The sequence below is a fragment of the Syzygium oleosum genome, unplaced genomic scaffold, assembly GCF_021117445.2.
Source record: "Syzygium oleosum isolate NSW1041296 unplaced genomic scaffold, Sole_v2.1 Sole_v2.19, whole genome shotgun sequence".
Taxonomy (NCBI): Eukaryota; Viridiplantae; Streptophyta; class Magnoliopsida; order Myrtales; family Myrtaceae; genus Syzygium; species Syzygium oleosum.
The window spans coordinates 1,080,007-1,104,796 of NW_026607503.1; the positions used below are offsets into that span (position 1 = coordinate 1,080,007).

A 24,790-nucleotide genomic window follows, 5' to 3' on the forward strand; every position below is an offset into this window, starting at 1 on the left:
AGTGGAAACCCGAAACACGGAGAGAAAATCAAGAGCCGGCCCGACCAAACGTGTTTAACCTATTTTTTTTTTTTATATCGATCCGAATCAATACGATTGTGACATGCTGACATGAATTGACGGTTTTATTGTGTGCTTATTACTTATATAGATGCAATGTTAGTGCAAAACTTGAGTTGATCATGTTAAGCTTTTACTATGTGAAACGCGTGAAATTTGTCGATTCAAATTTCAAGAGGGATGATCTCATGACATTAGCAAAAAAGAAAGATATTCCTCGGAATCCTAAGTTATGATGTAAATCGTATATTTTTAAACTAGATCAAGAAACAAGATACTAAGGTTGAGTAAATGGATGATAGCTAGCTCCCTAAGACATTGCTCAACATGATAAAATATGATCAAGGCTCCATTTATTTGTTTAGTGGAAAATATATGATTTGTAAAACATTTTCCTAAAAATAATAGCTTATATCGCTTGAAATAATTAGTCGATAAAAAATATTTTCATTATCAACAATAATTTATGTATTTTTAATTTGTCCAGTATGATCCATGAACTTTTAAACAATTTCATATAGTCCATGGAATACATTGAATATTTATCAATAGTTCAGAGACCACACTGAACAAATTTAACATATAGGCATCAAGCTAAAATTCAGGGACCAACATTGCACGGCTAAAAATTCAAAGACAATATTGCATATTAGATCAAAGTCGGAGACCATTTATGTTAGTATCCCATAAAATTGGCGATGTCGGATGGCGTGCCATCGGGGCTACAACAATGAAGTGTGAATGGGACCCCGTTTCTTTTGTCCACAACATGTTTGGTCATATGATGAGTGGAAAAAACGGAAAACCCGTCCAACACATCGTCACTTCCTCTGTTTTCAGTCCTTTTCGTTCTGCCTTGGCCTTCGCGGCAAGGCAATATTGGATGCACGCATATCACGCTTGACATATGTCAAGCTCTACCAATCAAGCATTTCGTAATTCCATAGTCCCATGCCAATTCCATGATGAGTCATCGATATCGTGCTCAGCTCGCTCCGCGTTGCACGCGAGGAAACAAAATTTAGGCACTCGAGTGCGGCGCCGGTATTGAAATTTTATTTTTAGTCGAACCGGTACGATTTATTACACCGAGTCTTTATAATTTAAAAATCGATTATGGGTGAAGAGTGAAAAGCGATATCTGAAATCGGCAACGGTCACTGCGCCAGCTCTAGGCCGAATCAAGGTCATTGGTGGCCATAACTGTCATGGTCGAGCTTTGGTACAGAGCTTGAGCGGCTGACGACTCTGTCGCAGAGGCTCGGGTGGTGTCTCTCCATCGCAAGCAGCGAACGATCTCGCCACATATAGAGACCGGGATGTGGGGAGAGGGACACGGGCGACAGGCTAGGGCGAGGGTGTCGTCGTCATCGAGGTTGAGGTTGGGCTGTGGCCTCAAGTAGCGGTCGACCGCTGCGGGGCTGGCTACTGTGTGTTAGGAGAGAGAAGGGGCTGGGGAAGAGAGGGGAAGAGGAACTTGGGTGTAGATTTTGAGTGTGCATTAATGAAAACGGCCTTTTCAAATTGCGGATGCGCAAATTTATAGATTTTGAATTGTGACGAGGGTGATTGACATGAAAAGTAACAACATCGGGGATGTTTATACAATTAGCCCAACAATTGATAATGTATATCACTAGTTCCAAAATCAGTGGGTAACAAAAATAAATCTTGCCAGAAATTGTGTCAGAGGAATAAGAAAAGATGAGATTAGAAAAATGTAAATTGTATATAGGAAACCCTCATAATTTTATGAAGGAAGCAACTATAATTATAGAGTATGACATTGCACAGATATGACCTAATGAGCTTAGCTAAATGAAGAAAACCGAGAATGAAATGGACAAAAAAAAGTCTTCTAATAATTAGAAAAAGGGCGGCAGATTTTTTTTTGTAATCATGAATAGTGCCCTTTATATTCATCATGGCATGAAAATTTGTTGAAGTAGTTCGATGTTTTAGTTATTTTCTTGAATCTCTCGGTCTTTCGGCTTCGCTCTAACCTGCACGAATCATTTAATGATGGGGGTCCCAAGTGAGTCTCACCCGATCAAACGGTTCATATGAGCCCAAAACACATGCATCCGGACCATCAAATACCTATTTCTTCGTCATTACCCCTCTCGTTCAATCTGCGAAAAAATGCCCATTCTTTTGGAGAGAAGCGAATTATACACATAAAAAATACATACCGTATTATGTTTGAGTAAAAATACTTCAATTCATTTATTTTCTTTGGTCTATCAAAGATGTAATACGTCAAGAACCATTTATTTGTTCAGAATATGATTATTTTCATCTCGTTTTAGCATAAATGATAGGGAAAATACCACCAAAAACACAAAACTATGCCACTTGTGATATATTTACCCTGAACTTTTTTTTGACACGAAAAACCTCAAACTATGCCACTTGTAACACATTTACCCTAAACTTTTTTTTGTGACACGAAAAACCCCAAACTATGCCACTTGTGACATATTTACCCCACAATACTTTGACCCATGGGCATTTTTGTCTTTTTCCTTTTTCTATTTTTTTTCCTTTTTTTTTTCTTTCTTCTCCGGTGAGGGCGATCCTCGTCAGATCTAGCGTCAGGCAAGGGTCACCCTAGCCTGGGCGGGCGAGGGTCGCCCTCGCCTGGGCGGGCAAGGGCGACCCTCGCCGGCGTCGGGCGAGGTTGCCCTCGCCGGATCCGGCGAGGGCGACCCTCGCCAGCATCGGGCGAGGCTGCCCTCGCCAGATCCGGCAAGGGCAACCCTCGCCCAACCCACCACCGGCGAGGATCGCCCTCGCCGGAGAAGAAAGAAAAAAAAAGGAAAAAAAACATAAAAAGAAAAAAGACGAAAATGCCCATGGGTCAAAGTATTGTAGGGTAAATATATCATATGTGGCATAGTTTGGGATTTTTCGTGTCACAAAAAAAAAGTTCAGGGTAAATTTATCACAAGTGGCATAGTTTGAGGTTTTTCATGTCACAAAAAAAAGTTCAGGGTAAATGTGTCACAAGTGGCATAGTTTGGGGTTTTTTGTGGTATTTTCCCTAAATAATATGACATTCTTGCAATTTCTCATTAGATAACATAATCAGTAAAAAAAGTTCGATTATTAAACACTATATTTCCATAAAATCTTGTAATCTATTAGTCATATTAATATTGGAATATGTAAGCATTTATTATCTTTATTATAAATGACGTTAAATCATAATATCATTATTTTGCGATTATAGGGAAAATTTTAAATATATGCCTGAAATGCCCTCATTTTCTCAAATAAGAGCCTGAAATGGACTTTGTGTTAAATAAGGATATGAAGTAGTATGTCAATCTCAAATAAGGGCCTGAAATGGCCATGAGAGTTTCAAATAAGGGCCTGACTTCGCCAGTCACTGGACGGCAAAATATTCCGGTGGCGACCGGCGAGGTCAAGGGCATTTTCGTCCAAAAATAATTTTAATTTTAAATAATTTTATCTTTTTATCTTTTTTCCTTTCTTTTCTTTTTTTTTTCCTTTTCTGATCTTCTCTTTGTTTTGCCAGTGGCCAGTTGGGCAAGGGTCGGCCTCGCCAACCATGGGCGAGGGCCGGCTAACTCATGGTCAGCAAAGGCGACCTCGTCTGTTGCTGGCAAGGGTGGCCCTCACCTAACCCTTCCCAGGCTTTGCCGGTGGTCGGCCGGCCGACCACCGGGGAAGAACAAAGAGAAACTAGAAAAAGAAAAAAAAAAGAAAAGAAAGAAACTAGGAGAAAAGAAAAGAAAAGAAAAGAAATTTTTTTAAAAAAAGTTAAAAGATGTAAATGCCCTCACCATTCAAAAAAGTTAGGCTCTTCTTTGAAATAGAAATAGTCACTCATGCCCTTATTTGACACAAATTCTTAATACAAATTCTCTGAGATAATTTCATAATACAAATTCTTCTTGTGCCCAAAAAATGATTTTGTATAGAAACATTAGCTGAAAAAAATCAAAGGATTATGTTGATACATTCGAGTAATTAAACATTTCACAATTATTGAACTAGATGTATTGTCATAATATGCAATTTTGAACAAAATCCTTTGATTTGTGAAATATTTAATTACTCGAATGCATATGAAGTCATGTTATCGAGATCTATCTAATAGTTAGGACTCATTAAAAAATTGATAATCATTTATTGTCATGTTATCATGAGCAAATGCATAAACATACTCTCGAAAAAGTGTTATCGAGATCTATCCAGTTCTATATATCCTTGAAATTCCTCTATTGGAAATTCGACTTGACCACAAAAAGAAAAAAAAATGTAGGGGATTTATTGGTTATAAAATGATACATAGTGCGATACCGTCAAAACAATGTATTCTAGTAAGAAAAGAATAGAAACCTTGGAGACGAGTAAACTCATTAATGGACTCCCTATCCTTTAATTTTCTTTTCAACGCAATCATTTTTTTGATTTCGATTTCGAGAAAAAAACTATCTTTATCAATATGTCGCTTCTTCTACACATTTATGTACAATCTAGAATAGGACATAGCTAATAGTTAAGACTCATTAAAAAATGGATAATCATTCATTCATGGAAAAGCCTTTTCTGTACCAGGTACTAATATCTTTTTAACGTGCAATTACATCGGATAACCAATCAAATTAAGAAGTTATGAACAGAAGTTTGTTGCTTTTTCTTTCTTTATAATTAATTGAGGACATAGGACTATCGAGTAAGAATGAAATATTTTCAAGATTCTTATTGAGGTTTTTTCCGGTTAGTCCTTTCAGGATCGATCGTGGTCTTACAAACTTTACCGAAGGTATGAACGAATCCGTTACATCTATAAAAGAATCAAATCAAATAAATTAGACTATAATTATTTAATACTTTTTTATTCTTCTTTTTCTTTACAAATAATCATTTGAATTCTCAAAATGCAAGATTTTCTTTAGTCGGTTTCGAAACTCAAGTTGAGTAACTTTGAAATAGCTCAAACGAAAACCCTTAAGGCTGCGTTTGTTCGACCGGATAAAAGCCATAATAGGATATGTTTTATCCTATCCTGTGTTTGGTGGTGGTCCAGGATAGGATAAGATCGGATATAGACCGGATATAGCCCGGATAAAAAAATCCGAGGGAGGGGGTGGGATAGACCTGGATAGGATTTCTAATGCCTATTTTTCCAGAAACCCTACGCTCCACTCGCCGTCATCTTCATCCCCACACCTTGTGCGCTTTCACGAAAAAAATTTCTCGGCTTTTTTTTCCTTCACCGACTCCTCCGGACCCGTGAATAGCAAAAAAAAAACAAAAATTTATCCTATCCGACTTTAAATCCGTAGTCCACCAAATAGTGGATAGGATATGAAGAAATCCCAGGATTTCTTATCCTATCCTATCCAGTCCTATTCTATTTAGAAATCCGGACAACCAAACGCAGCCTAAGTATTTTTTTCTTTATTTGAGTGGTCTCTAACCCATTTTTCTTTGTCCCGCTTAGAATATATTTGGACTCCTTATTCTTGATTTAGTTGTCGAGACAATTAAAAAAAAAAGATATTTCCTTGTTCAAAAATATTCTATCTTCGCCTTGAATCATTGGATTTAGACATTACTTCGGTGTTCTTCAATCGTTTTAAAATGGCAACAAATGCCCCTTTTTTTGTCAAATTTATTTCTATCAAAGAATCATAAATAGCCGATTCCCTCGCTATACACTTTTGATCAAAAGAGTTTCACTCATTCCAACGGATTTTCCTTTTTCGGGATTTGAAAGTTGCTCGAATCGGACCTACCTTTCAAAAGTCCGGGAATACACCTACTAGCAGAACCACAAAAAACGAAAAAACACTCAAACGAGAAAAACAAAATTGAATAACGTCCTAAGTTAAAAAGCTTAAACAAAAAAGAAAAAGGGACAAAAACCCGGCCCCGGGAATAACCGTCTCAGCGAGCGAATCGGTCAACGCCGTCGCCGTCGTCGCCGCTAATGACGATGGGCGGAAGAGCGACGGAAGACCGTTCGTTCGCGCTTCAAAAATCTCGCCGTCGCGGTCCCGGGTATCGTGCACCTACCGGTCAACCGCTCGGATGATGACCCCCAGCCTCCTCCCCCACCCACCGCCCCCACGACCATCGTCCCCGACAAATCAGAAGACATTAATTCCAAACTAAAGAAATCGAAAGAAGGGAAAAACGTTTAAATTAATCGATTGAAAATAAAACGGGAAAAAGTAAAAAACGAAAGAAAAGTCCCGAAGAGGGAGCTACAAAAACCACCCGACATCAGCACTTTGCCTTCACTCCCCAGCTTCGCCTTCCCTCGCTTTGACTCCATCCTCCGCCCGCGCGCCTCCTCGCTTCGCTTCTCTCTCTCTCTCTCTCTGTGAATCCTTCCGTCGTCTCCGAGGATCCGCCGGATCGGCCGAACCGTCAGCCGGCGCGCGTGGTCCGCCGTCGAAGTTTGCAGGCCGGCCTTCCCGCCCTCTGCTGACCGTTTGGAGGTACGACTTCGAGTCCCCGTGCGTAATCTTCCGCGGCCGCCGGTTCTCGACGGTTCCTCGCCGGCGATTTCCATCTGCGTTCTCTCTCTCTCTCTCTCTCTCTCTCCCTCTCTCTCTCGTTCGGTCCGGAGTCCGACGGACTGGTTTGCTGTCGCTGAGCTCCGTTGAACTGGCGTCGTAGGCGAGGTTCGATTGTCGATTGTGTTTGTATGTTGCGAAATTGGTGCGATCGATGTCGCTTTGCCATTGCGAGCGCCTGTTCTGTACAGACGTTGGTCGGTAGTGCGCGGGATTGCAGCGAACGTTTGGTTATCGTCGTTTGTTGCTCTTGACCTTGGTACTGTCGCATTAGATACCTGGTCGCTAGTTTTTTGGTTTTTGTCTTCGCTCGCCTGGTCCGCGAGTGTTTTGTTTTTGTTGAAATTTTCACTTGGAAGAGCAGCTGGATTACGTCCTCTTCGCGATTTTTTGGCCGCATGGAGATGATGGTTTACGGTTTTTTTTTTTCTTTTTTTTCCGATTCCTTTCTAGGAAATGAGAGCAAATTGAACGACCGAAGGGTTTATCTATCCGGTGGAGCTGTGATGGGGTTCCCTCCTCGTTCCGATTTCTCCGTCCGGAGACCACGGATGGCTGCTTGGCTGTGGATTTCTCTGTTACTTCTGCAAGGGAGCATGGGAGCGCGCTCTGACTTCAATTATTTGGTTGGGCTCGGGAGCTACGACATTACCGGCCCTGCTGCCGATGTTAACATGATGGGCTATGCGAACACGGAGCAGACCGCGGCGGGTGTTCACTTCAGGCTTCGAGCGAGGGCGTTCATCGTGGCAGAACCGCAAGGGAAGCGCGTCGTGTTTGTGAATCTTGATGCTTGCATGGCATCTCAACTGGTGACGATCAAAGTGCTCGAGAGATTGAAAGCAAGGTAGTGCGCTTGCCTTATGCCGAATTTTTTTTTTTCCTTGTGATTTTACTTCTGTCAGTGCAGTCTTGATTAAATTACTACACTAATGTTGTGAAGAGATAGAACCATTCCTTAATATATGCATAGAGGGGTTGTCTAATGAAGGCCTTCCGAATGGATATCGTCATGTTGGCAGGTATGGTGACTTGTATACTGAAAGTAATGTAGCTATCAGTGGAATTCACACGCATGCTGGTCCCGGTGGCTACCTCCAATATGTTGTATATATCGTCACATCTCTCGGATTTGTGCGCCAGTCATTTGATGTCATTGTTGATGGTATTGAAAAGAGCATCATAGAAGCTCATGAAAATCTCAGGCCTGGATCAGTTTTCGTGAATAAAGGTAAGAGAGACAATCTCGACAGCTTATTCGTTATGTTTCTTCCTAAGCCTGAGGTTGGCAGCCTGCGTTAATTCTTCACTTTTCGAGAATTTGTTGTGGTTTTTGCTATATGGCCAAGAATAGTGTGTTCTTGGTCCTGCTCATAGATTTCTTCAGTTGGGTCTTGTTGTTTTTTGTGCTTGCCAGCCTCCCTTTGAAGATCTTTTAATTTTCCTGCTTGGTCATGTCATGTGCATATGTAACTAGGAATGATAAATCTGTTTCTCTGGCTGTGAGGTTTATTAATGAAACCAAAAGCTTAGGCTAAAAATCTTCAATTTCTTCAGTTCTGTATAACCACTTTTGAAAGAAGGCCTGCCTTATACCAGGACATGGTAATCTCTGCTTCATGAGGCAACCTACTTAGTGAAACGTGCCTTTCCTTTTTTTTTTTTTTTTTTGTCACAATCGTGTCTCTCCTTGGCAATTTGCCAATTTGCCATTGTCCAGAATTCCAATCTCTACTATCAGGTCTTCATCTTTGCTTCTAATCTTGCCAAGTTTTTGCCAATGGCTAAACAGGGGAACTTTTGGATGCGGGAGTAAATCGCAGTCCCAGTGCTTATCTCAATAACCCTACGGCAGAACGCAGCAAATACAAGTATGACGTTGACAAGGAAATGACACTTTTGAAGTTTGTGGATAGCGAGTGGGGACCAGTGGGTAGCTTCAATTGGTTTGCTACACATGGAACTTCTATGAGTCGTACAAACTCGTTGATTAGTGGGGATAACAAAGGTGCAGCTGCTCGTTTTATGGAAGATTGGTTTAACAAGAATGGTGTCGAAATGTCATATTTCGATGATCTTGAAGATGGTGGAGTTCCACGAAGAGTCTCAAACATTGTACCTGAAGTTCATGATATTCGTAAGCAATTTGTTCCCCACTGCTTTGTATGATATAGCTGAGCTGTTTGTTCATTGTTATCCATTTGTTGTCGCTTTGCAAAAGGTATCCAATAGCTTTCTACCGGAGGTAGAAAAATATGGACAGGATTGTCGGTGATAATCTACTTTATCTTAGCCATTCAAGTAAATATTCCAAACATAGAGTTCTGCTTGATACATTACCATCTTTGGATAGGATCGAACTTTGAGGATGGCTTGTTAATATCATTATGCTGATTAATTCTGAGTTGTCTGTCTACTTCTTGACTCTGATTCACTACTTTTTGTGGCATCAAATAGTGAAGTGGATGGTAGAGCTGAGTCATTTATATCTGATGCAGATCATGAATTATTGGAGCTTGCTGCATCATTCCAGTCTCCCCCTGGGAAACCAGCGACTAAGATTCTGAGTGTTGCTAAGCGGGTCAGGAGTGCTCTAAGGCAGACTGAGAAACCTGGATTTGTAGCTGCTTTTTGTCAAACGAACTGTGGCGATGTTAGCCCAAACGTGCTTGGAGCATTCTGCACAGACACTGGCTTACCTTGTGACTTCAATCACAGTACCTGCGGCGGGAAGAATGAGTTGTGCTATGGCCATGGACCAGGGTATTAATACCGATTCCCTGTATTTGGTATAAAGTATAAAAACCAGCAACCATATGAACATTAACAGTAAGAACCTTTTCCTTAATGTGGCAGTTACCCAGATGAATTTGAAAGCACACGTATAATTGGGGAGAGACAATTTGAAAAAGCTTTGGATCTTTTCAACAAAGTATCTGAACAGTTGCAGGGGAAGGTTGACTTCCGTCATGCATATTTGGATTTTTCCAAGCTTGAGGTTACAATACCTAAACAGGGAGGAGGTTCAGAAGTAGTAAAAACGTGTCCTGCTTCAATGGGATTTGCATTTGCTGCAGGAACGACGGATGGACCAGGAGCTTTTGATTTTAAGCAAGGGGATGACCAGGTAATGATTATTGGCAATTCTCTAGCCCCTAAACGGGTATTCCTGTACATGTACAGTGTGTATCCTTTCGATTTGATTGTCTATTCTATAATCCATGTCAGGGAAATCCTTTTTGGAGGCTGGTCCGTAACTTACTTAAAACTCCAAACCAGACACAAGTTGATTGTCAGCATCCAAAGCCCATCTTGCTCGATACCGGTGAAATGAAGCAGCCGTATGATTGGGCGGTAAGTTGCTACAACCTAATGTTGGTTGCTTGCGGTATACCATGCATGCATCATGAACTTTTCAGCCATACCTTTCTTATATCAGCAGAACTATTAGGCAACCATTTGTCGTAAATCTTAAGTTGTCAGGATATAGACACAATGAATATCGCGCCATGATTTTGTTGAAAAGTGCCTCTAAAGCACTTTTAAAGCAGCTATATAAGGCATATTTGGAATTTTTAATGCACTGATTATCCTTGTGATATGCGTAAATAACACTTTGAAAATTAGATATTTCCTCATTTAGCATGTCTGACAAAACCTTAATATTCACTCATGTGTACAAGTTGGACCTTACGTAGAAAACGGTGTTCTCAGACATAACCACATTAAGGAAATAATCGAGAAACAGTCTGCAGGAAAAATAAACGTAAGAGGTAGTACTTGGATTTGAGCTCATGACTTATGTTTTGATATAATGTTAGATAACTATTTTTCTCAAAAACTTAAGTTGTTAGGTGTTAAAATTTTCCACGCAAAAAATCAAGTTAATAGCGGAAGAAGAGTACATGCATATAAGGCCATGATAAATCTCGTAAGCAAACAATGTGAGATAAATTTAACACCACCTCTCATGCACAAATCTGATTGAAACCATGTGGTCAATAGGACAAATGAGAGCCGCACACAAAATAATTTTAAAGACCACCTGCAAAATAAACTTAAATGGGGCATGATGGATTGAAACCTAACACCAATACCATCTGAAATGATCTAGCCCGTTCCGCATGGACTAAGCCCTTGGATTATCACTCATGTGGTGATCATTTGGAGATGAACTTTTATTTATGAATTACTTTGTGTGCTCTCTATCCATCTAATGTGGGATCAGGGGTCTTATAGACTTTCATCACTTATCCATTGCCTGGCAATACTCCCTCTATCTGACGTTTGATTTTGTTCGTCAAATACCCTTCACCATCCTGGAAGCTTGTCAGGAACTGCAGCTTGTCCCGGTCTTTTTGCCTCAATGGTCACTCCTTGTCCCTGTCGAATTGGCTAGGGACCTAGTCCCATCCCGAACGAGATGAGATCTTGTAAAAGTGAAGTGAGATCTGTTAAGCTGTGTACACATGAGTACTGCCTAGCTGCGTTGTTTCTGACACTTGCGCTGCTGACTGATAGGCATTTTACATGAAATCGACTGTCTTTCTCTTCTATTTCAAATGTCAAGGAGATGGGGAATTTTCAGCTATACATCATTTTTGTGAATGGAAAGATAACTTGGTTTTGAAATTTCTGCCTCATCCATTTATATCAGATGAATATAGATGCCTGGAGAACTTGAGTGATAGCCTCAATTGTTTCATACTGCAATAACGATTTTATTGCCTTCATGGTTTTTGCAGCCTTCGATTCTTCCTGTTCAAATGTTCAGGATAGGACAGCTAGTCATTCTCAGCGTTCCTGGAGGTATTTTTCTCCCTTCTCTTTTCCTATGAAAGTATGATATTTTGACACGGATTAATGTTGCTTTTGTAATTGAGTGATTGTCAAATGCATTTAAATTGTAGGCCAAGTTTTCCTGGACTTATTGGTAGAGTTTCTAGAAAAATACGCTAATTTGGATTTATCCAGTCTTGTCCACTCCGGACAAGTTTTATAAGTATAGAAGCGATTTCTTTCCTGTATTTATTTACTGATTTCACTATCATCATGAGAAACTTTTTAGAACTGTCTTGTTTTAGTGTTTACCAAAAAAATAAGCCAATTAATGCGTTCTAGTGTACTGTGGGACATAAGTCTACAGTTCAATTTAAACTCCATTTCGACCAAAAAAAATAAAATTAAATTCCATGGAAGCCAGTCGTACACTGCACAAGTTACCTAGCTCATGCCCAGTCAAGAATCAATTTTCTTTTATTCTTTTTTGTAGAAGTACCACTTCTAGTTGGGGTACCCAACTAACCCTTTTAAGAGTCATCTTAAGTGACCAAAACCCACTTTCAATCAATCTATATCAATTTACAAATTAAATGGAAGATGGACATGATCTTAGTCAAAAGTGTAAAAGGTCAAATCTAATATTTTTTTTTCAGATAGTGTATTAACAACACTGAACAACACTGTGAGATCTGGAAAAATCTTCGGCCACCACTGTTGGCTATCATTTGAACCAGCTTCCTTGCATCATTATATACATGGTATCTTTCGTATCTTATCGAATCGTTTTGGCCTATGGCAACTCTCTTGTAGAGTTCACAACTATGGCTGGGAGGCGTCTCCGTGAGGCTGTGAGGACAGTGCTTACAAGTAAAGGTAAAGGACAAGGCGATGTCCATGTTGTTATAGCAGGATTGACCAATACCTATTCTCAGTATGTGACTACTTTTGAAGAGTATCAGATCCAGCGATATGAGGTATTATTTCCATTTCATGATGAAAATATCACTTGCATTCTATGAAGAGAACGGAACATCATGCAGACATGATTTTGTTATAGCAAAATAAACTAAGTTCAGGGAAGGCAAATTATGTAACGAGAAAAATATTTTGAGTTTGCAAAAGGTATCCTCATTGACTGACTGAATTGCTGCACTAAAAGATTTTTTTTTTTTTTTGGGGGGGGGAAAATGATTTCCATACACAGTGGCTACCAAAAAAGGCATAATTTCCACATCCAGAGTTTGTTTCTCTAAGGTTATACAAGTGACTGGCAATATTAAAGCAGCCTACCAAAGTAACTGAGATGTTTCAGCTAACGAAATATGTGCTCAATGGTGCTTTCAGGGTGCCTCCACACTGTATGGTCCCCACACTCTCAGTGCATACATCCAAGAGTTCAAGAAACTTGCAAGCGCAATGTTAAGCGGCGAACCTGTTCAATCAGGTCCGCAGCCCCCGGATCTTCTAGATAGACAGATAAGCTTACTCACGCCAGTCGTGATGGATGCAACACCAGCTGGAGTGAACTTTGGGGATGTCAAATCTGATGTGCCCAACAACTCCACTTTCAAGAGAGGTGACATGGTTTCGGTGGTCTTCTGGTCGGCTTGCCCAAGGAATGACCTGATGACTGAAGGTACATTTGCCCTTGTGGAGGCACTCCAAGGAAAAGAAACTTGGGTTCCATCTTACGACGATGACGATTTCTGCCTTCGGTTCAAGTGGTCTAGACCTTCGAAACTGAGCACTCGAAGCATGGCCACCATAGAATGGAGAATACCTGAATCTGCTCCTCCAGGTGTGTATAGGATAAGACATTTTGGTGCCTCGAAGGGACTTTTGGGAGCAATACGCCACTTTGCCGGATCCTCTAGTGCTTTTGTTGTATCTTAAGGAGGGGGAAAAAGAGGAAAAACCGTAAGTAACAATACACGTAACCGAGTGCGCGAGTATGTTCTTGTAATTAGTTTGGCATCTTATTATCTGGATTAAATGGGACCATCGGTGGCACGAAGCTCTGTCTTGTGCATCTTAGAGGGCCTTTCAATTTGAGTTAGTCGTAACCGGAGGCTCCGAGCACTAATCCGGTTTGTATAGATGAAATTGCTTAGTTATGTGCCTGCGGGTTGGTCCGCTTTACTTCCCCGTCAGCATGGCGGTTGTTCATCGAGTTTCTGAATTGATTGTGTCGAGTTCTCGACCAAGGAACATTCGGTACAGACATGAAGCAATCATAGAAGCAATGCCAAACGATTGAATGTGTATACTCAGCCTGTTGTCAAGGTAAGTAATCCGAGTGTCGAACATAAAAACAGAAAAGGACGAGCACAGAAAACACGTACTTCTCACAGGGTCCCCGCAAGAACAGAGGGGAAGCAGTATGTTAACGTGCCCCTTTTAGCTAGTGAATCGAAGCTTAAGAAATCCTACTTTCCAAAACAATCAAATTAATGGCACTTCTCCTTAAACCCATTGGCCAAAAAATTGAAACATGGAACGTGCTTTAGTTGTATATATACATCTTAAGAAGACACTCTAGGAACTCCTTACACCATTGGCCAAAGTCTCTTCATAGACATCCTATAAAATTGGAATGACCCAAGAACACTATAAGCCGGAAAAAGAAAAGCGAAAGATCGAAAGAAATTACGACACATGAATCCAACTAATTAAATATTGCAGAGGTAAATAGCCCGTCACAATCTCGGCTGTGCTACCGGAGAGTCCGGGGAAGTAAGATTAGGAGAGCGCTCATTTTGTTATTATTATAAGATTGTGATTGCTTCCGTAGAGCTACAATTGCATCAAAGGCATTACAAAGAAACGATTAAAAACCATTAGATCATCACCGGCTCAATGAATAGATATGATGACTAACCAAAAATAGTTCAGTGACGATATTGAGGCTAGTCACGATGTCGATCATGAGCTGGTGAACAGCATCACTTCATTTGGGCCTAAGTAGACGGATTCAACATTCCGGACTCTCCCTTGGGGCCTTGGGCCGACCCGACCCGATCCATTTCCGAGCAGAAGAGACGAGGAAGAAATGAGAAACAGACGAGGGTCGCGCTTGAAGAAGGTCGAGTCTCGAGCGACGGAACTCTCTTGCTCGATCGCGCTTCCTGAGTAGCGTCGCGATCCGCAGCGAGCGAGCGAGGGAGCGAGAGAAAAAACTCAGTGAACGATGTCGGTGCAGGAGTATCTGGACAAGCACATGCTCTCCCGCAAGATCGAAGACGCCGTCAATGCCGCGGTTAGGTCCAAGACCCCCGATCCCGTCCTCTTCATCGTAAGAACCTCTTCCTCACCGTCATCATCATCATCATCTTCTTCTTCTTCTCCTTCTCCTTCCTCGAAGTTTTCTTTCCGCTTGTTTCCCGAGAAAATGCGGGAAAGTTCCGCCGGCTTCGATCGCGAAAACCGCGCGTTTTGCGTTTTTGGAGCTGAGCAAGTCTCGCGCCGCCTCCGTGAGCTGATGTGTTAGTCGTTGTTCGACTGGATGATTTTTGTTCGCAGTCTAATCACATGAGGAAGGCGGTGCCGTCGGTCATAACGAAGATCAGAGCCAGGCAAATACTGGACAGCAGGGGCGTCCCGACCGTCGAGGTGGACTTGCATACCAACAAGGGGATGTTCCGCGCGTCGGCTCCGAGCGGCGACCAGACCGGAATGTGAGGTTTCTTTCTGCTGCTTCTTCGTTGTTTTCTTCGCATCGTGTTAATTTGCTGGCGGATTGGTGTGTGTGTGTGTGTGTGTGTGTGTGTGGATGGATTTGAAGTAGCGGTAGAATTGCTGGTGCTCGCGCGAGTTCGCTCGTGTAGTAGTGCGTGTGAAGTACCGAGTCTTGCTCTGCCGGTTTGGCCGTGAGGCGTGATGGCTCGTCTTGGTGATGGTTGTAGGTACGAGGCTGTGGAGTTGCGTGACGGGGACAAGGGAGTGTATCTTGGGAATAGCGTGAAGAGAGCTGTTAGGAATATCAATGAGAAGATCTCCGAAGCGTTGATAGGGATGGATCCTATTCTCCAGGCTCAGATTGATCAGGCCATGATAGACCTGGACAAAACGGAGAAGAAGGTACCCTGCTTTGTGATAAGGAAATTGATTGTTTGCCTGGAGTTTTGCCTGAAGGAGAACGATTCTTTGACTTGATTATTGGCAAAAGATCTTTATTATGAGAGAATGAGTTTTGCATTGAAAGATATTAGAATCGTCTTTTGCGAACATGTTGCCTAGGATATTTATGATGCTGGAGCTTTGTACATGGTTTGCCAGCCTTTAGATTGGTGGGTAAGAAATTGTCTTTTAAGAACCTTGTCGTGTCATGGTAAGACATTGAACTTGTCCAGTTCCTCCATCATGAATAGTTGTGCATGGTTGATTTTTGTGATGAATTCTAAGATAGCACCTGTTTGGACCAACATACAATGCTAGCTGGTGATGTTACTACTTGACAGTGATTTGGGCGCATACTCCGGAAAATGTATGATTCATGAGTGAACCTTTTGACTGTCATAGATAGCAAAACGATGTCTTAATTAGATAATACGAGACTATCCATCCTAATTTTGCATGTGTTGGACTGTAATAGTTCTTTTGAGTTATTGCCTTATGGTTCAAGTGAAAAGTCAGGGATGCTCTTCACATCATTCAATAAGACGTGGTCTGAGAGAAATCATCTTGTAGGGTGAGCTGGGAGCTAATGCAATATTGGCTGTGTCAATCGCTGCTTGCAAAGCTGGTGCAGCTGAAAAGGAGGCATGTATATTTTTTTTTATCTGTAATTTAAGAAGGTTTTTGTCCGTTTCTATCTGCATAAATATCTTCATTCTACGTCCCTTGCATGCAGGTTCCCCTTTATAAGCACATTGCTGATCTTGCTGGTAAGCCCAACCTGACTCTTCCAGTACCTTCCTTCACTGTTATAAGCGGTGGAAAACATGCTGGAAACAACCTTGCCATTCAGGTACGTTCTGTCTTTCTCCCAGGCTTGTCTGTGGCTATAATATATCTCAGCTTGTTTGTGTGCCTGCTGATTGTTTAGCTTTTTTACGTACCTATGAATAATCTGTTGAATTTACTCATAGTTGGCTGTAAATGTTGACAGGAAATCATGATTCTACCAATTGGAGCCTCCAGATTTGAGGAGGCTTTACAAATGGGTTCTGAAACCTATCATCACTTAAAGGTGCAATTTGAATTCGATCATTTGGTTTCTGCATTGTACTTAAACAACGTCTATGACTCATTAATTATTTATTCATCTAAACACATGGAGATTATACTGTTTCTGAACTTTATCTGATGGTGTTCTAAACACTTCCTTTTATCATTCATTTCCTTCTCAAAAATCAATTATTAGCTATTCTACCGCGGTTTATTCTATATGTCCATCCTGTTTTACGATCTCGTGTCTAGTTAGCCTTCTTAATCCAGGGAAACACTATTCTATACTAATGTACATGTGTATGTATAGACTGTCACTGATGTTAATGTTTTGTTAATAAAAAGGCAGGCTGTTATTACGGAGAAACATGGTGCACAGGGATGCAATGTGGGTGAAGATGGTGGCTTTGCTCCAAATGTGTCCAGGTTGCATACTTATCTTTGTCACACATTTTATGGGCAAAAATAGACAAACAAAACAACACGAATGATAAATGAGGAATATTGTTAAAGCTGTGTCTAGTTGTTGCTCATTTCTTATTTGAATGGTTTTAACAATGATACAGTAGCAGATTCAATAGGTAGGGGGTCCATCCAAACAACGTCAACCCAAAAAAGAATTAAAAAAAAAGTATTATTTTGATTTACTTATTGACATCTTATGGTACTTGGCAGCTTTAGAGAAGCCCTGGATCTGGTTAAAGAGGCTATCAGCAGAACTGGCTATAACGAGAGAATAAAGATAGCTATCGACGTCGCTGCTACTAATTTTTGCATAGGTATCAATTTCAATATTTTGAAGTACTTTTGTCGAAGTGTGGCGTCAAATTTTGAAAAACGACGCGCTGTGTGTTTTGTGGGAAGTGCGTTTGGAATTCTTGCATGATGTCTTGATGATGGTTCACACGGAATCTGTGTCAGCGCATTCGATTGGAGTACTCTGTTATCATATGATGGGAATATATAAACACGTGTCATGTCCAAGAAAGCTAGGAAGAATTTGACAATGTCTATTGTGTATATTACTCAGTTTATGCTTTGTAGGAATTTCCTGTTACAAAACTGATATCTCTACTTGCTTTATACAGGCACAAAATATGATCTGGACTTCAAGTCTCCAAATAAGTCAGGGCAGAATTTCAAATCTGGGGAGGATATGATAGACATGTATAAAGAACTCTGTTCTGGTACCTAGTCTAATTCAAACGCTTCTGATGAATTTTGCTTATTTGATTTATATGATCCTCTCACTTGCATAAAACATGATGAGTTCCACGGTTTTTTAATTTTTTATCCTAGACTATCCGATCGTATCAATCGAAGATCCATTTGACAAGGAGGACTGGGAGCATGTCAAGTATTTCTCTAGCCTTGGAGTTTGCCAGGTGCACCTTTGTTTTTATCTCTTCATCCTATTGATAGTCTATGCATGGCCAGTTTTTGCCATGGAAGAATAATTCTGCAGTCTTATGCTTTTTCTATTTCTGTCACTGTAATGCATAGTAGACTATAATGCTGCTCTTCTCCACCCCTTCCCAACCCAATTCCTGAATACCTAGAGCAAAGACAGCAAAAGAGCAGCTTCCAGATCGGTTAAGTTAGATCCTTTGTAAATGATGATTAACTATGGAGTGCTCTCTGGTTGCCTTTTTCCTTAACCGAGCTTTTTGATCTAGCAATAATCATGGTAGATATTCCCTCTTCATAGCATTAGTTAATCTCATTTGAAGTTTCTGTTCCTCAGTTCTTTTGTGGTGATTACAAAATAAATGATATCTCACCCTTATTTCTCAGGTTGTTGGGGATGACTTGTTAATGTCAAATCCCAAGCGTGTTGAGAGAGCAATCAGTGAGTCCACTTGTAATGCTTTTCTTCTCAAGGTATCAGACTCTCGCTTTACTTAACTGCTGTATTTGGCATTGAGATTCGTATGAAACCTTTATATATCCCAGTTTACTTTAAAGAGAGAGCAGAAGAAAAGGTAATAGGGCCTGCTTTTACAGTGAAGAAGCTATTGTTCAGTGATAGCAAATGTCCCCATCACAAGTAGCCCCAAATTTTGCCTCTGTATGAATTCTTTGGGTGAGACTCACCAGGTGTACAAAATGCCCAATAGGTAAACCAGATTGGAACGGTGACGGAGGCCATTGAGGTGGTCAAGCTGGCAAAGGATGCTCATTGGGGAATTGTAACATCACATAGATGTGGTGAAACTGAAGATACTTTCATAGCCGACCTATCTGTGGGACTAGGTACTGGTCACATCAAAGCAGGTGCTCCTTGTCGAGGAGAACGACTGGCAAAGTACAACCAGGTCTGCCTTCATATTGACAAAAGCAACAATGTCCTTCTATATTCTTAACTTTCATGATTGATAATATCCTGATCTAAATCGCCTATGATCATATGAAATCTAAAGAACGGTCCAAATCTCAAGGAGGATCTTAATAGGGTTCCAACCCTAGTTGATAGCATCATAAGTCTGACATGATCCTACCAATAGTACCAATTCAAATTTCATGTAAATATATTCTGGACTTTGCATTTGTAGAATGAAATTGTAGGTATCAAAAAATAGGCCTCCCTTATACTACTGTGTTTAGTTAAGAATAAATGTCTCTAAAACGATACTTTTATGGAGTTGTGGTCATACCAGAAACGTTATAGTCAATGTCAGCTAGTTATTTATGTCTTATATATTCTTTTAGGATTTTGAGTATCTTATGATCTCGATATGGTCTTATGATGCGATCGCTCAGGCGTCCCATCCATCCTAAGTCAGCTCCTGATTTTAACAACCTTGCCAACCATCAATTCGTAAACATTTACACCTGGGAAGGAGGTAGCAGGATTTGTGTAGCAAAGTCTTGAATCATGTAGCCTCATATTGTGTTATTCAAAAAATAAAAGGTAGGCTCCCCTGAACTGTTAGAGGGAGCTCCTGAGCACATCTTTGAAGTCGTCTTATTGCATTTCATATCCTACTTGAGTAGATTATATTAAGGATTTTACAAGGCACTTAAGTAGTTGAGATCCTTTCTCGTCTCTCAATAATTCCAATATAAGCACCAGTAAAGCACTCATGGCTATTGATAATTGTTTTGTTTAGATAATGAATGTAAATTAGAGTTGCGTATGGTCATATAGGGATTGGCAATTTTGACAAGATTTTACTTGATTTAACACTATTATTAAAGCCGATATTGGAAAATTTGAAAGTGACAGATTCAAAATTCATCAATTTTTATTTTGTTCGGCAAAATTATGATTTGCAATGACATGACTAGGCAGTAATTCAAGACCCTAATTTGACACATGAACACGAATTGCTGGCCCCTAGAATCCAAAGATCTCAGCTGTTGATTCAGCCTCTAGATAAGTATTGGTCTTTAGAGAGCAGCCCTGACATTTTAACATCAAAGGGCCCCAAAGACTACAAAATGTAACAAAGTTTAACCTCAGTGTAAAATGTCGCTGTTAGACTGCATGGTAAGGAAAGCTGTGTACAACTAAACTCTGAAATGTTTCTTGCAGTTGCTCCGCATTGAGGAAGAGCTTGGTGATCAAGCTGTTTATGTCGGTGAAGATTGGAGGCTGTCATAACGGTTAATGTTTCTTATGGGGACTTAAGACCATCTTATTAAAATCAGGTACTGAGCGTGAATGAATACTGCCCCCCTTTTTTGGTTCAACCCTCGAGAAAATCGTTATTATTGGAAGACCGACTTTTCTGGTTGAGTGGCAGGTCTTGTGAGATGTGTTGTATTCTTTGTGAAGCTTTTTGTTTAATCATTAGGGATTGTTGTTTTAGATTAAGGTAATAGATGTAATTTTTTGGTCGGAATTATAGATTTGGGCATAATGGAAGGAACATGGGCCGAGCTTGTTTAAAATAGGCTATTGCCATCATTCGTCCAACCAATTGGCTCGCATGTCTTAATTATTGCACCGACGTACCGAAGACATGTAACGGCTGTATTACTCAAGTTTTACTTTGTAGGGCATCCGACGTCCAATCGTACTTTTCGTTGGGTGCAAAAGTATAGGAGGTGCACCTGGAAGGTGCAACAATTTCCGGGCAAAGATGACTATCTCGGTTCGACAATCTCTCTTGCCAACCGGCCATGAAACTGTAAACGATGACTTCAGGATAAGTCGTGAGAGATGCCGGGCTCTTTGAAGAGGTGGTCATATGTAATAGCATGAAGCAATTGCCTCAGCGAATGCTGGTTTGGGCACATTTAATGTACGGTGCGGGCATTTGCAATCCTAATATACAGGATTGAATATCCTGTCATTTGTGTGCTGATTCATGGTAAATACTGGTCCTGAAGCGTTCATGGAACGTGGACTTGGGGATATCACGGACATGGCTGAAGCTGTCAGTGTTGTCTTTGTTATGCTTATATGTTTACATGGGTACAATGTCGTGGGCATAAGAGGATCTACGAAATACAAATGATCAACGAGCAGTTAGCATTGCCTCATCTTGTGATTCCAAGAAACCTCGCCTCGCTCAAGACAAGAATAAAAACCGTAAGGAGCTGATTGAGGCAAACTCCGAGTTTATGGATCAATTCAAGCAGCCCTAAAGTATAGGGAGCTAAATGTGAAAATAATCAGGACCCAAAGTAACCATACGATGACAAAATTTCCAGATTTGCTCGAGTGTGGGCAAAGAAGGATGCATTTCAGCTATGTTCGGGAGGCAAGAACAATTTTGAAGAGAATGAGCATGACCTTTTAAACTTTCTCCTCTTATCCTCATAAGAACTTCAAAATTTTCCTTGTATTACTCAAATTTTCATTCCTATCACTTTTCTTTTCCAGACATAGCTAGTTCAGAAACAAGACAAGTTCCACTGGCATCCGATCTGGGCACGAGGGCAGTTAGAGGTCGACCAAGAAGATTCCTGGGACGGCAACAGAAGTGGCTAGCCCTACCATTATAACTTACACAGTACCATCATTAGTGAAACAGTATAAGAGAGACTATAAATTATGCCCAGAACCTCCGACAGTTTTATGACCCTAATCCTGCTGCATGCATAGCAATTGATGGTTGGATAACACATTCAATGCCAAGAATACTACTCGATGTGCACAAATTAATTTATAGAATGATATATCAAGGCTTGATCAAATATTTGAACATGACCTAATTGTTTGGTATCCACTCGGTACTGATCAAATCACTTTGTAAACCAACACTAACTTTTTGATCACATCGCTTCCTTGAGAAAATGAAAAGTGGATAGTCAAGAATAAAAATAAATAACAATCCCACCAAAGTTTTTCCTCTTACAGACATATGGCTCCATCCGCATACCGCGTAAAGCTCCATTCATTGGAAGTTGATGGCGAAGATGGCCCCCAAAATTTATCTATGAGAATACTGATGCGAATATGGAATCTCTAAGTATTATTGCACAAACTCAGTGTACCATATTATGAATTCACAGTGCAATCCATCCTTTGATCCCACCGAAAAACCCAACTGCAATACAATTTCTACACATTGATTTTATCCACAACCTCGAGTCATGAAACCAGGATTACAACCCCATTAACTTCCTCTCGGTAGCACAGATGATGTGATGGGAGCACCATCTTCAATATTCCCCAAAATTGGTTGGTTCTATTGTACCCAAGATTGTCTTAAAAGAAAACCACAAAGATTGCACAAGTCACAAAGTAATTGAAACTTCATGCCATGAGTTGGAAGAAAGACCTAAAATCCATTAGAGAACTTCCCTAAAGTCAGAAGCAAGCGTAAAGCATACATTGGGGGAGGACATAACACTGATTCAAAGCTACTAACATTTTCCAACTCGGGGAAGACCCTGTAAAGAGTAGAAAAAAAAATCCTGAGACAGAAACATGAATTACCACAGGCTTCAAAACAGTTTAACTAATTCGGGACTCCAGCAACTTATGGCTTTGTCTCGTCCTCATCCTCTTCTATCTTAGGAGCCAGGTAAAACCTGATATAACCCATCTCGGCAATCTTGTACTCGACAACAACAGGAAGATCCGAAGACAAACTGATAGTCACAGTGTTAGATAAAGGGGTTGCCTTCGTGAAGGAGTTCAGATACCTCAGTGCAAAAGTCAATGTCACTGGCTCATTCATTTCAACGACTGTAGCTTCCTCCGGCTTCAATGGTTCACCCAAAACAATTAACAAATAGATTTAATCAGTAACGGCATACTCTGAGAAAAAGCGCCCTCAAATTGTGAAAGGCATGCAAATGTGTCCCAGAATCAGTAAATGAAAAATGCAATGGACCATTAAAAAACAGGACTCACCTTGTCGACTGTTGTATTCTGCCTGCAAACAATATTTGCAGTTCCTATATCACCTCTGGTAGAAAATTTCACGCCCTCCTTCGTCACGGATATAACAACTGCAGGATCGAATCAAGAAAAATTCATCATCTTATGGACATGCCAAAAACTTAGGATAAAAACTTCGGATAACTTAATTGCAGAAGCCATTAAGTAGAGAATGACAAAATACCGGTATCACCAATGCTACTGAGATCTTTACAAATCCTAGCAAACTCAGCTGACGGCATCCTAACAATGGCATGGTACTCTGCCTCCGGTATTCCAAGATGCTCGCTGTCTATGTCCATCAATTTCATCTCGAAGTCAGCAATTTTATCCTGCGCTGTAACACGCACTAGGTTGTTAACACAAGATCCAAGAGTACAACAAAAAAAAGATGAACAAACTAAATTGACAGGAGACATAGACTCTTCCCTCGCTCCATTAGGACCCTCCTATAACTAGCACAAGCGAGTACAGATAATACACTCATAGGGGTAATCCATATGCGAAAGGTATTTAATAACTTATCGAGAGGGACCTTACAGAACATCCCAGGATCATGCCTCCTTTTCATCACCTGATGATTCCCAAAAGGGATGACAAGGAGGACATCTTGGTCAAGGTATATTCATCTTATAAGGGAGAGGACACCAGACAGGGGCTTCTATTGCTTAACCAGAGTCAACTACTTCCTTGACAACATATGAAGCTGAGACTGCTACAAAGACTGGTGCAGATCCGACACATAAACCTTCCACGAACTTCCAAGTGCCGCATCGAGCCAACATAAGATCAAAATGATTCAACAATTCGCCGACATCGCACTAAGGCTGCTTAACCACGCCGTACTTACGAGCAATCGGCAAAACGAATGTCTCAGAAAACCGGAATTAAACCGACGAAACAAAGCTAAAGCGGCAGATCCAGAACTCAGTCAGCGAAAGAAACAAACAGAGCGCGGGCATCAAACGGAAGCACCGTCGGAGAAACCGACAAAAAACAGGCACCGAAACCCCCCAACCCCTACCACCACTTCCCTCGCTGAACGGAAAAACCAAAAACCAGGAGAGGGGAGGGGAGACGTACTCGGGCTCTCGAACATGAAGGTGACCGTGTCGCTGCCGTCGTCGGCCTTGATGGTGATGATGTCGTCGTTGCCGGCGCACTTGAGCATCTTGGACATGTTGTTGAGGTTCATCCCCATGGAGATGTTGCGGTCGCACCGGTAGTGCTCGAAGCCCTCCGACCGGAGGAGGAGGGCCACCAGGGCCACGTGGCTGGAGTCCATGGCCTGGAGGGAGAACCCCGTGGCGGAGCAGTCGAAGTTGGCGTCGTTGACGAGGTCCTTGAGCGACTCCAGGACCTTCTTCAGCAGCGATCCCTGCACTAGCCGCAGCTCCAGCATCGTGTTCTCTCGCGCGCGCGACGGAGACGGAGGAGGAAGCTAGGGTTTCCGGCGGGAAAGTGAGGGAAAATTTTGAGAGGAAGTGGGTGTTTTGCTCTTTTGCCCCGGTTCTTCGGTTCGGTTCCGGGACCCAGGACCGATGGAACCGACTTTTATTGGCAGTTTTTTTTTTAAATTAAATTAAATTAAAAAAATTGATTGTTTTTAAGGAAGCGCGAGGTTTGCTTCTGTTGGCGGGACTGGGGCGTGAATCGTTCCCGCCACGATTTCGATGATGAGGGAGGGCTGTGTTAGGCTGCGGGCGTGTGCAGGATAGGAATCTCTTGCGCCAGCTTTGTTTTTTTCCTTTCTCTTTGGGCCTTGGGCCTTGGGCCTTGGGCCTTGGGTCTTTAGTCGGTTGAAAGTGTAGCTGTGGGCTTTGACTTTGTGAGGCCCGGTACGTAGGGGCGTAGGTTCAGATTCCCAAAATTTCTCCACGCAGGATCG

The 24,790-nt window shown here is 41.2% G+C and overlaps 3 protein-coding genes across 5 annotated transcripts; 2 read left to right on the forward strand and 1 right to left on the reverse strand.

Moving 5' to 3' along the window:
* Positions 1–6,325: 6,325 nt before the first annotated feature.
* LOC115670283 (neutral ceramidase 1-like) lies at positions 6,326–13,544 on the forward strand. The gene is made up of 10 exons (XM_030591520.2): positions 6,326–6,539; positions 7,071–7,464; positions 7,640–7,848; positions 8,410–8,754; positions 9,116–9,380; positions 9,474–9,744; positions 9,846–9,971; positions 11,363–11,426; positions 12,210–12,373; positions 12,744–13,544. The coding sequence occupies exons 2-10, from the start codon at positions 7,124–7,126 to the stop codon at positions 13,290–13,292; spliced, it is 2,334 nt and encodes a 777-aa protein (XP_030447380.1). The 5' UTR covers positions 6,326–6,539; positions 7,071–7,123; the 3' UTR covers positions 13,293–13,544.
* A 964-nt stretch (positions 13,545–14,508) lies between these two features.
* Positions 14,509–20,863, forward strand: LOC115670311 (cytosolic enolase 3). Of its 3 annotated transcripts, none has more exons than XM_056319977.1 (14): positions 14,509–14,691; positions 14,919–15,073; positions 15,302–15,476; positions 16,086–16,157; positions 16,249–16,365; positions 16,507–16,587; positions 16,915–16,991; positions 17,241–17,344; positions 17,654–17,752; positions 17,865–17,950; positions 18,360–18,446; positions 18,683–18,880; positions 20,101–20,216; positions 20,554–20,863. In XM_056319977.1, exons 1-13 carry the CDS (start codon positions 14,587–14,589, stop codon positions 20,167–20,169), a joined length of 1,425 nt encoding a protein of 474 aa, XP_056175952.1. In that variant the 5' UTR covers positions 14,509–14,586; the 3' UTR covers positions 20,170–20,216; positions 20,554–20,863. The 3 variants fall into 3 exon arrangements, with proteins under 3 accessions (XP_056175952.1, XP_056175951.1, XP_030447418.1); XM_056319976.1 differs by having other exon boundaries at positions 20,567–20,863; XM_030591558.2 differs by lacking the exon at positions 20,554–20,863 and having other exon boundaries at positions 20,101–20,506.
* A 1,421-nt stretch (positions 20,864–22,284) lies between these two features.
* Positions 22,285–24,436, reverse strand: LOC115670312 (proliferating cell nuclear antigen). The gene is made up of 4 exons (XM_030591559.2): positions 23,986–24,436; positions 23,087–23,239; positions 22,876–22,973; positions 22,285–22,723 (listed from the first exon to the last, which is right to left on the reverse strand). The coding sequence occupies exons 1-4, from the start codon at positions 24,302–24,304 to the stop codon at positions 22,499–22,501; spliced, it is 795 nt and encodes a 264-aa protein (XP_030447419.1). The 5' UTR covers positions 24,305–24,436; the 3' UTR covers positions 22,285–22,498.
* Between the last annotated feature and the right edge of the window lie 354 nt (positions 24,437–24,790).